This window comes from Oncorhynchus masou, chromosome 17 (genome assembly GCF_036934945.1).
Source record: "Oncorhynchus masou masou isolate Uvic2021 chromosome 17, UVic_Omas_1.1, whole genome shotgun sequence".
Classification (NCBI taxonomy): domain Eukaryota; kingdom Metazoa; phylum Chordata; class Actinopteri; order Salmoniformes; family Salmonidae; genus Oncorhynchus; species Oncorhynchus masou.
Window position 1 is genome coordinate 12697619 of NC_088228.1, and position 12229 is coordinate 12709847.

At 40.7% G+C, this 12229-nt stretch overlaps 1 protein-coding gene across 9 annotated transcripts in view; it reads right to left on the reverse strand.

Annotated features, from left to right (window-relative positions):
• LOC135558504 (CMP-N-acetylneuraminate-beta-1,4-galactoside alpha-2,3-sialyltransferase-like) overlaps positions 1 to 12229 on the reverse strand; it is a 110546-nt gene that overhangs the window by 53068 nt on the left and 45249 nt on the right. For 6 of the 9 annotated variants that reach the window (XR_010458366.1, XM_064992350.1, XM_064992352.1 and 3 more), the window contains one exon: positions 6197 to 6345. Coding sequence is in view for 8 of the 9 variants with exons in the window: in XM_064992350.1 (XP_064848422.1) it covers positions 6197 to 6305 (109 nt within the window). In the remaining variant the exon portion in view is untranslated. Of the gene's footprint in view, positions 1 to 6196; positions 6346 to 6528; positions 6637 to 10163; positions 10315 to 12229 lie in introns of those variants that run through there. The other 3 variants (XM_064992349.1, XM_064992348.1, XM_064992351.1) reach the window with 2 other exon arrangements.

Consider the following 12229-nt stretch of genomic DNA (forward strand, 5'->3'; position numbering starts at 1 on the left):
CAATTTTTAAAATAAAATTGCAATACTTATGTTTGCTAGCTGGGACAGGCAAATGTCGCAGAGTACTGAATTGTAAACCAAGCTAAACTTATGTACTATCCATGGCACTCCCTGCTGATCATGTCTGCCAATCACATTCGTATCTAAGGTAGTTGACAGCTGGTGATTACAACTCGAGAGCGAGAGAACTCAGTCTGACAAACTGCTACCAAGTAAGACTTTTTTTAAATGTGTAGTCTATTTAGTTATAGAAACATGATACCATCAATGCAAGCTGTAAAATGACTACCAACTTAGAACACAAAAGAACCGTAGTAATGTAGCTAGCAATGTAAATTACAACACGTAGATATGTTGCTATATAGCAGGAGATGTCATTCCAGGTCAAGGAGCGTTTAGCTATCAGTTTATTCCAAGTAATAATTTAAGACCACAAATCTAAAAGGATAAGGATTGTAAATCTAATCTAGCATTGGCTAGCTTTCAAAAAATTGTCTAGAGTTACCTATTCATATGATCAAGACAATTCGTACTGCACGCTACTGATTGGTTCCAATTTTTTTTTTTTTTACACCTTTATTTAAAAATAGGCAAGTCAGTTAAGAACAAATTCTTATTTACAATGACAGCCTACCCCAGCAACGCTGGGCCAATTGGGTGCCGCCCTATGGGACTCCTAATCACGGCTGGTTGTGATACAGCCTGGAATCGAACCAGGGTCTGTAGTGATGCCTCCAGCACTGAGATGCAGTGCCTTAGACTGCTGCCCCACTCGGGAGCCCAAAGCTTAGAAGTTCAGCAAATTTGCCTGGGCGGCCAAGCATGATCCTTTTTATGAGAAAAAAGTGCAAGAATTGAAGGTGCCAACAAATGTATATAGTCATAGTTTTACTGTCATATACACAAACATTATGATCATTAGCTCCTCTCTTGAAGGGGATACATCAACTTCACATTTTCAGTCTTCAGCCCACCACCTAAGTACCTTGCAAAAGTATTTGACAAAAAAAAAAACAATTCAATTGTAATCCCACTTGTGGAGAAATCCATGGGTTCTAAATACTTTTGCAAGGCGCTGTATAGGCCTCAAGAGGCTCTGACAGACTGACTGAAGCATTCACTCAAATCCATCTTGATGAATCAGTTCCCATAGTCAGTGGTCATTTAGATTTGTGAGAAGGGGTTCAGTCTCTTGACACTACAACCAGACTATATGGGCCAACATCACTACTCTAGTCCTGAAATTAGAGGTGGAAACCAGAGACCCTAAATATTGACAGTGTAAAGGCAATGCACAAAGGGGTCTTGTCACAGAAACTTCAGAAGTGTCAAAACATCCTCTGGAGTTGCTGCAGTGGGAATAAAAATATCAATATCTACTTGTTTGAAGTTCAAGTTGCCAGGTCGACCATGTCCACATGCTAAGAAATAGCCTATCAGGGTTCCAACATGACTCAGCCCTGTGGCCTAGCTGCTCTGTTGATCATTAGTGACACCAGTTTAGTGCTTTACATTGTAGAACATGAAGTCAATTCACTGGTGGTCATCAAGTTAACAGCATATTCACTTTAGGGATAAATATTTACATAAGAGTAGTTAGAAAATGGGTATCTTTTCACCATAACTCATACACAACACAATGTGCTGAACAGTGATTTAAAGAGTCCCAGAGTAGAATACCTCAAACGTATAGAACAGGGATTATTCGGTTTGATCCTCTGTGGTGATATAACAGATAAAGTTGAGGAGAGTACACAAAAGGGACGTCAACATGCTCCCTGTCCTCCTGGACAAACAGACCTTCGGACCTTAACATCTGGCAGCAGTGTGGAAAAAGATACAACTCCCAAATCCAGGGTTTTTCTGGACTAAATGTTTATGGTCTTTGTGTTGAAAAATATAATTGGAAACAGTCACTTCAGAATCATCTATGAATAAATCAAAAGGACATTAATAATTTTGGAATAATTAAAATGACAAAAACTTCGATCCAAATGAAAAATACTCAAATGAGTTATTTTGAAGGGGCATGAGTAATGCAAATTACAATGCTTACTGGTAATGTAATGGAGTAAGACACCTTAACTGGAGCTTCTGCTAACTTGAAAGAAGTTCATTACTTTATACTGCAGAAGAAGCTTGGCCTCCCCTCTCGGATGCCAGTCTCACTGTGGGATTTCAACACCCTCCAGTGTTCCAAAATGTCCCTCTTAGCTTCTCAAGCTTCCTTCAATGTCTCAGGCTACAAGTTACTCAGAGGCAACCACAGTCTAAAGCACAAACGTCTACTTCAATTCAAACACTTCCTGTGAAAAGTGCATCTACAGTGTTTCCTACTGATAGGAAACACCTCTGGCAGCCAGTTCTAAAAGTTCCAGGGAATGTTTATGGGAAATATTTTAGCCCCCTCTGCTGGTTACAAAGATACATTTCAGTGACCACCCAACAGTGAAACATCACCCAACCATCCACGCCCTGGGAGAGTCAGGTTTTCCACCATTACGTAGCCCCTTCATTACCATCCCTGATTCATAACCAACAGACACCCAAAACATGCCAGGCTGGTACAGAGCTGACCACAGGGCTCTCACAGCCTTCAGTGGTACCCTGCAGCTGGAACTTTAGTCCTCATCAACTACAGGAAATAGATGAGAGAAATTGGCGTCGGCTACCTAGGGAATGGCAATACACACAAGGTTCACGTTTTATTAGTCGTGATACGCATGGTATACATCGTCCATGAAACCTTACTTGCAGGTTCCTTCGACAATGCAACATCAAGAAATTAAATATGAACATAAAGTAAATGTCTCAGTAGAATAGAATAAATATTTTAGGAACAGGAAGGAAGGAAACAATTTATAGTCCAAGATGTACACGTGTGTTGAGGGGATGGGGGCAGTGTACAAATTGAGCAGTATAATAAGTCTGGTAGCAGCAGTTGTGATGCGTGTGTGTGTGTGTGTGTGTGTGTGTAGCATTAATCTATATACAATGGGGCAAAAAAGTATTTAGTCAGCAACCAAATGTGCAAGTTCTCCCACTTAAAAAGATGAGGACTGTCATTTTCATCAAATTTGAATTTTACCTATGACAGACAAAATGAGAAAATCAAATCCAGAAAATCACATTGTAGGATTTTTAATGAATTTGCAAATTATGGTGGAAAATAAGTATTTGGTCAATAACAAAAGTTTCTCAATACTTTGTTATATACCCTTTGTTGGCAATGACAGAGGTCAAATGTTTTCTGTAAGTCTTCACAAGGTTCACACACACTGTTGCTGGTATTTTGGCCAATTCCTCCATACAGATCTCCTCTAGAGCAGTGATGTTTTGGGGCTGTTGCTGGGCAACACGGACTTTCAACTCCCTCCAAAGATTTTCTATGAGGTTGAGATCTGGAGACTGGCTAGGCCACTCCAGGACCTTGAAATGCTTCTTACGAAGCCACTCCGTTGCCCGGGCAGTGTGTTTGGGATCATTGTCATGCTGAAAGACCCATCCACGTTTCATCTTCAATGCCCTTGCTGATGGTAGGCTTTGTTACTTTGGTCCCAGCTCTCTGCAGGTCATTCACTAGGTCCCCCCGTGTGGTTCTGGGATTTTTGCTCACCGTTCTTGTGATCATTTTGACACCACGGGGCGAGAGCTTGCGTGGAGCCCCAGATCGAGGGAGATTATCAGTGGTCTTGTATGTCTTCCATTTCCTAATAATTGCTCCCACCGTTGATTTCTTCAAACCAAGCTGCTTACCTATTGCAGATTCAGTCTTCCCAGCCTGGTGCAGGTCTACAATTTTGTTTCTGGTGTCCTTTGACAGCTCTTTGGTCTTGGCCATAGTGGAGTTTGGAGTGTGACTGTTTGAGGTTGTGGACAGGTGTCTTTTATACGGATAACAAGTTCAAACAGGTGCCATTAATACAAGTAACGAGTGGGGGACAGAGCAGCCTCTTAAAGAAGAAGTTACAGGTCTGTGAGAGCCAGAAATCTTGCTTGTTTGTAGGTGACCAAATACTTATTTTCCACCAAAATTTGCAAATAAATTCATTAAAAATCCTACAATGTGATTTTCTGGATTCATTTTCTCATTTTGTCTGTCATAGTTGACGTGTAACTATGATGAAAATTACAGGCCTCATCTTTTTAAGTGGGAGAACTTGCACAATTGGTGGCTGACTAAATACTTTTTTTGCCCCACTGTATGTGCGCAGACCCTTCAGAAATGTAGTTCAAAATGTAAACTCACCCATCCACACACACACACACACAATACCCCATAAAAATGAAGTGAAAACATGCACATTTATTGAAAATGAAATACAGCAATATCTCATGTACATAAGTATTCACACTCCTGAGTGTGAATGTTAGAATCCCCTCTGGCAGTGATTACAGCTATGAGTCTTTCTAGGTAAGACTAAGCCTTGCATGCTTGGATTGTACAATATTTCCACATAATTATTTTTAGAACCATTCAAGCTCTGTCAAGTTGGTTGTTGACTACTGCTGGATAACCATTTTCAACTATTACCATATATGTTTACGCTGATTGAAGTCAAAACTGTAACTAGGCCATTCAGGAACATTTGATGCGGTCTTGGAAAGACACTCCAGTGTATATTTGGTTATTGTCCTGCTGAAAGGTGAATTCCTCTCCTAGTCCCTGGTATAATGCAGAATTAAGTAAGTTTTCGCCTGTGCTCAGCTTTGTTCCGTTTCTTTTTATCTGAAAAAAAAAACTTCCTAGTCCTTGCCGATGACACGCATACCCATAACATGATGCAACCACCACTAGGCTTGAAAATACGAAGGGTGGTACTCAGCATTGTTGCGTTTGCCCCAAACATAACGCCTTGCACTCTGGACATAGTCATTTTTTCTGCTAAATGTTTTGGTTTAACTTTAGTGCCTTATTTTCCCTCTGTCAATTAGGTTAGTATGGCAGAGTAACTACAATGTTGGAAAACCTCCCTGGTCTTCGTGGTTGAATCTGTTTGAAATTCACTGCTCGACTGAGGGACATTACAGATCATTGTATGTGTGGGGTACAAAAATGAGGTAGTCATTCAGACATTATATAATATCGCACAAAGTTTGAGTCCATGAAACTTGTTAAGCACATTTTGTCCCCTGAACTTATTTAGGTGTGCCATACCAAAGGAGTTGAATACTTGACTCAAGACATTTCAGATTTTCCTTTTTTATAAATTTGTAAAATATATAATTCCACTTTGACATGATGTGGTATTGTGTTTAGGTCAGTGACAAAATCTTAATTATATCAGGTTGTAACAACAAAATATGGAAAAAGTCAAGTGGTGTGAATACTTTCAGAAGGCACCTTGTGTACTGATCATTGAACATCATGAGAAACATTGTGGTCTCTGAACAGGAAGTGTAAGACTTCGTCATCTTGATTTCCAGCAAAGAACCTAAGAACTCATCTTCAGTTACAGTGAAAAAAACTGTTTCATTTCCTTAATTCCTTGTTTGAAAATCTTCCTTACAGTTTGTGTGCTGATATGCCATAGTAACATAGCCAATCACAGTCCTTGTAGTAGCACTACCCACTGGGCACAGACATCAGTTCAATGTCTAGTTTTGATATACATTTGGTTGAGTTGAATGCTATGTGAAATCAACAAGAAATGTCACCATGTCATTGGATTTAGGTTAAACGTTTGGTGAAAGTGACAAAATTCCCTGAGGTTGAAGACTTTAAAAAATCCAATCAGTTTTCCACATTGATTCAACATCATCACATTGAATACTTTGGTTGAAATGATGTGGAAACAACATTGATTCAACCAGTTTCTGACCAATGGGTAGCAACTATGAAACCTTAGCCTTTCCCAATGTGACTTGTTAAGCAAATGTTTTCTCCTGAACTTATTTTGGCTTGCCATAACAAAGGCATTGAATAGTTATTGACTCAAGACATTTCAGCTTTTCATTTTGTATTAATTAGTATTAAAAATAAATCCACTGACATTATGGGGGTATTGTCTGTAGGCCAGTGACACAGATCTTGACTGACAAGCAGAGACAAACACAGAAAGACAGGAGTAAATCAACAGGCTGAAAAGTATATAGATAGATTGCTGGTCGGTCTCCTCTCTAACATAGACAGTACGATAGACAAATGGATGGATGGATGAGTGGAGAGAGGCGTAGGCTGTCTAGTGTAACTCACGTGGCTTCTGGCCCCATACGTGTAGGTGTAGCTTCCCAGAGGAGTAGTAGATGAAGCCCAGGACCAGCATGGGGCACAGGACGAACAGCAGCTTGTGTGATGACTTCATTGTGGTTCTGTCATTCACATGGCACCATGCAGCACATCACCTACAAGGATACAGGAGATGCAGAGAAAGTGAAAGTACAAGAGAAATGAGGAGTCAGTAATGTGCAAATAGGCTGTAAGAAATGGCTTAGGCTGTTAAACCTTTCCCAATCTACTCTCTTTAAATGACAACTGATCGAAGACTAGCTTAACCAATGAGGTGATTACACAATAAGGTGGCTCACCAAACCAAGTTATTAGTTCCAGCTTTCCATTACTCAGTGCTCATGAAGTGAGGGAGAAGATGAGAAGCCAGTGTGTTGCAGAAGGTTGCACACACTGCCTGTCAGCTGCATAACTGCAATTGTTGAAATTAGTCAACAAAACGTTTCCTGCTGAGCAAACATCCAACTCGGCTGAGCCACAGACGTTTTTATATTTCAAAAACTCTCCATAACGGAGGCAATATGATCCAACTGGCCTCCCCAACCATTGGTTCCCACGAGGTCGACCGATTAATCGGCATGGTCGATTTCAAGTTTTCATAAATCAGTAAAAAAGGCCTTTTTGGACACCGAATACATTTGCAATCCATGAGGAAACTGCATGGCAAACTGACCACCTGTTACACTGGGTGCAGCGTCAAAAGGACCTTATAGCTGCAATGAGCCAGGGTAAGTTGCTAGCTAGCATTAAACTTACCTTATATAAAAAAAAAAAACTACACATGGTTGATATTACTAGGTTAACTAGCTTGTCCTGCATTGCATATAATCAATGCGGTGCCTGTTAATTTATCATCGAATCAAAGCCTACATCAACTTTGCCAAACGGGTGAGGATTTAACAAAAGCACATTTGAGAAAAAAAGCACATTCATTGCACAAATATACCTAATCATAAACATAAATGCCTTTTTTTAAAATCAATACACAGAAGTATTTTTTTTTTTAAAACATGCATATTTAGTTAAAATAAATGCATGTTAGCAGGCAATATTAACTAGGGAAATGATGTTACTTCTCTTCCATTCAGTGCAAGCAGAGTCAGGGTATATGCAACAGTTTGGGGCACCAGGCTCGCTGCGAAATGGGTTTCTTCCTAAAAAAGACCGTAATTAATTTGCCAGAATTTAACATAATTATGACATAACATAGGTTGTGCAATGTAACAGCAATATTTAGACTTAGGGTTGGTTCCGTATTTCACTGAAAGAAAAGTACATTTTTTTCTAAATTATAGTTTTCCAGATTTGACCATATTAATGACCAAAGGCTCGAATCTGTGTGTTTATTATAATTAAGTCTACGATTTGATAGAGCAGTCTGACTGAGCGGTGGTAGGCAGCAGCAGCAGGCTCATAAGCATTCATTCAAACAGCACTTTACTGCGTTTGCGAGCAGCTCTTAGCAAATGCTTGAAGCACAGCGCTGTTTATGACTTCAAGCCCATCAACTCCCGAGATTAGGCTGGCAATACTAAAGTGCCTATAAGAACATGCAATAGTCAAAGGTATATGAAATACAAATGGTAGAGAAATAGTCCTATAAATACTATATTGAGACCGTGTCTGTGCCTTGCCCTGGGTTGGGCAAAACTAAACATGGCGGTGTTCGCCTAAGCAATCTCACTAGGATAAACGATTTGTATAGGGTTTTCCCGCATCCTGTAAGGTCTTCCTTTGCCTGTCTTTCCATTCTTTTAGTTTTATTTTACGTTTCTTTCCCACATTTCTGCGATTTTTATCAGCAACAGAAAGGTTGTGCGCTTGTCCATTCATTCTGAGTGGTGCACATAAACGGTTATTCCACGAGAGCCTATGTTTAAATTTTAAATTATTGTTAATTAGCGTGTGGAAAGCTTGTGAAACCGGTTCACTATAGAAAAATGGTGTCCAATAATGATTTTTCATGTATATCTCTTTTTTTATTTTTATTTTTTATTTTTTTTATAAATGTCACATATGGTTCTTCATCTGTAGGATTCAAATGTAATTTGCCAGATCTCAATTAGCTAAAGTAGCTAACTAATGTTCGCGAACTCAAATTTCATTGGACCCTATTTGGATATACTAAACCTAACGTTAACTACCTAACTAGGTATTGTAAGTCGCTCTGGATAAGAGCGTCTGCTAAATGACTTAAATGTAAATGTAAATGTAAATAAAGACCTCCTCCATTCCTGTCATTATTGAAAGAGATTGTGATACATCTCAAAATAGGGCTACTTAAATGTTCCCCTTACTTCAAAGGCAGTGAATGTTAATGAACTAATCACTGATCATAATCTTGATGTGATTGGCCTGACTGAAACATGGCTTAAACCTGATGAATCTACTGTGTTAAATGAGACCTCACCCCCTGGCTACACTAGTGACCATATCCTCCGTGCATCCCACAAAGGCGGAGGTGTTGCTAACATTTACGATGGCAAATGTCAACTTACAAAAAAAAAAAAAAAAAAGTTTGTCTTTTGAGCTTCTAGTCATGAAATCTATGCAGCCTACTCAATCACCTTTTTATAGCTACTGTTTACAGGCCTCTTGGGCCATATGCAGCGTTCCTCATTGAGTTCCCTGAATTCCTATCGGACCTTGTAGTCATAGCAGATAATATTCTAATTTTTGGTAACTTTAATATTCACATGGAAAAGTCCATAGACTCACTCCAAAAGGCTTTCGGAGCCATCATCGACTCACTAGGTTTTGTCCAACATGTCTCTGGACCTACTCACTGTCAGTCATACTCTGGACCTAGTTTTGTCCCATGGAATAAATGTTGTGGATCTTAATGTTTTTCCTCATAATCCTGGACTATCGGACCACCATTTTAAAACGTTTGCAATTGCAACAAATAATCTGCTCAGACCCCAACCAATGAGCATCAAAAGTCGTGCTATAAATTCACAGACAAAGAGTCCTGAATGCCCTTCCAGACTCCCTCTGCCTACCCGAGGAAGTCAGAGGACAAAAATCAGTTAACCACCTAACTGAGGAAACTCAATTTAACCTTGTGCAATACCCTAGATGCAGTTGCACCCCTAAAAACATCTCATAAGAAACTCGCTCCCTGGTATACAGAAAATACCCGAGCTCTGAAGCAAGCTTCCAGAAAATTGGAACGGAAATGGCGCCACACCAAACTGGAAGTCTTCCGACTAGCTTGGAAAGACAGTACCGTGCAGTATCGAAGAGCCCTTACTGCTGCTCGATCATCCTATTTTTCCAATTTAATTGAGGAAAATAAGTATTTTTGATACTGTCTCAAAGCTAACTAAAAAGCAGCATTCCCCAAGTGAGGATGGCTTTCACTTCAGCAGTAATAAATTCATGAACTTCTTTGAGGAAAAGATCATGATTATTAGAAAACAAATTTGACTCTTTAAATCTGCGTATTCCTTCAAAGCTCAGTTGTCCTGAGTCTGTACAACTCTGCCCAGACCTAGGATCAAAAGAGAGACACTCAAGTGTTTTAGTACTACATCTCGACACAATGATGAAAATAATCATGGCCTCTAAGCCTTCAAGCTGCATACTGGACACTATTCCAACTAAACTACTGAAAGAGCTGCTTCCTGTGCTTGGCCCTCTTATGTTGAACATAATAAAAACGGCTCTCTATCCACCGGATGTTTACCAAACTCACTAAAAGTGGCAGTAATAAAGCCTCTCTTGAAAAACCCAAACCTTGAACCAGAATTTTTTTTTTTAAATATAAAAAAATAAAATAAAAATAATAAAATCGGCCTATATCGAATCTTCCATTCCTCTCAAATGTTAGAAAAGGCTGTTCCTGAAGACAAACAATGTATACGAAATGCTTCAGTCTGGTTTTAGACCCCATCATAGCACTGAGACTGCACGTGTGAAGGTGGTAAATTACCTTTTAATGGCATCAGACCGAGGCTCTGCATCTGTCCTCGTGCTCCTAGACCTTTGTGCTGCTTTTGATACCGTCGATCACCACATTCTTTGAGAGATTGGAAACCCAAATTGGTCTACACGGACAGGTTCTGGCCTGGTTAAGATCTTATCTGTTGGAAAGATATCAGTTTGTCTCTGAATGGCTTGTCCTCTGACAAATCAACTGTAAATGTCGGTGTTCCTCAAGGTTCCATTTTAGGACCACTATTGTTTTCACTATATTTTTACCTCTTGGGGATGTCATTCGAAAACATAATGTTAACTTTCACTGGTATGCAGATGACACAGTTGTACATTTCAATGAAACATGGTGAAGCCCCAAAATTGCCCTCTCTAGAAGCCTGTGTTTCAGGCATAAGGAAGTGGATGGCTGTAAACGTTCTACTTTTAAACTCGGACAAAACAGAGATGCTTGTTCTAGGTCCCAAGAAAAAGATCTTCTGTTGAATCTGACAATTAATCTTAATGGTTGTACAGTAGTCTCAAATAAAACTGAAGGACCTCGGCCTTACTCTGGACCCTGATCTCTCTTTTGACGAACATATCAAGACTGTTTCAAGGACAGCTTTTTTTCCATTTACTTAACATTGCAAAAATAAGTAACTTTGTCCAAAAATGATGCAGAAAAATGTATCCATGCTTTCGTTACTTCTAGGTTAGACTACTGCAATGCTCTACTTTCCGGCTTCCCGGATAAAGCACTAAATAAACTTCAGTTAGTGCTAAATATGGCTGCTAGAATTCTGACTTGAACCAAAAAATGTGATCATTATTACTCCAATGCTAGCCTCCCTACACTGGCTTCCTGTCAAGGCAAGGGCTGATTTCAAGGTTTTACTGCTAACCTACAAAGCATTACATGGGCTTGCTTCAACCCATCTCTCTGATTTGGTCCTGCCGTACATACCTACACGTACGCTACGGTCACAGGACGCAGGCCTCCTAATTGTCCCTAGAATTTCTAAGCAAACAGTTGGAGGCAGGGCTTTCTCCTATAGAGCTCAGTTTTTATGGAATGGTCTGCCTACCCATGTGAGAGACGCAAACTCAGTCTCAACCTTTAAGTCTTTACTGAAGACTCAGCTCTTCAGTGGGTCAATATAATTGAGTGTAGTCTGGCCCAGGAGTGTGAAGGTGAACGGAAAGGCACTGGAGCAACGAACCGCCCTTGCTGCCTCTTCCTGGCCGGTTCCCCTCTTTCCACTGGGATTCTCTGGCTCTAACCCTATTACAGGGGCTGAGTCACTGGCATACTGGTGCTCTTTCATGCCGTCCCTAAGAGGGGTGCGTCACTTGAGTGGGTTGAGTCACTGATGTGATCTTCCTGTCTGGGTTGGCGTGGCGGAGATCTTTGTTGGCTATACTCGGCCTTGTCTCAGGAAGCTCTGAAGATATCCCTCTAGTGGTGTGGGGGCTGTGCTTTGGCAAAGTGGGTGGGGTTATATCCTTCCTGTTTGGCCCTGTCCGAGGGTATCATCGGATGGGGCCACAGTGTCTCCTGACCCCTCCGGTCTCAGCCTCCAGTATTTATGCTGCAGTAGTTTGTGTCGGGGGGCTAGGGTCAGTTTGTTATATCTGGAGTACTTCTCCTGTGTCCTGTGTGATTTAGGTATGCTCTCTCTAATTCTCTTTCTTTCTCGCTCTCAGAGGACCTGAGCCCTAGGACCATGCCTCAGGACTACCTGGCATGATGACTCCTTACTGTCCCCAGTCCACCTGGCCATGCTGCTGCTCCAGTTAACTGTTTTGCGTGCGGCTATGGAATCCTGACCTGTTCACCGGACGTGCTACCTGTCCCAGACCTATTATTTGACCATGCGGGTCATTTATGAACATTTGAACATCTTGGCCATCTTCTGTTATAATGTTCTCCCGGCACAGCCAGAAGAGGACTGGCCACCCCTCATAGCCTGATTCCTCTCTAGGTTTCTTCCTAGGTTTTGGCCTTTCTAGGGAGTTTTTCCTAGCCAACGTGCTTCTACACCTGCATTGCTTGCTGTTTGGGGTTTTAGGCTGGGTTTCTGT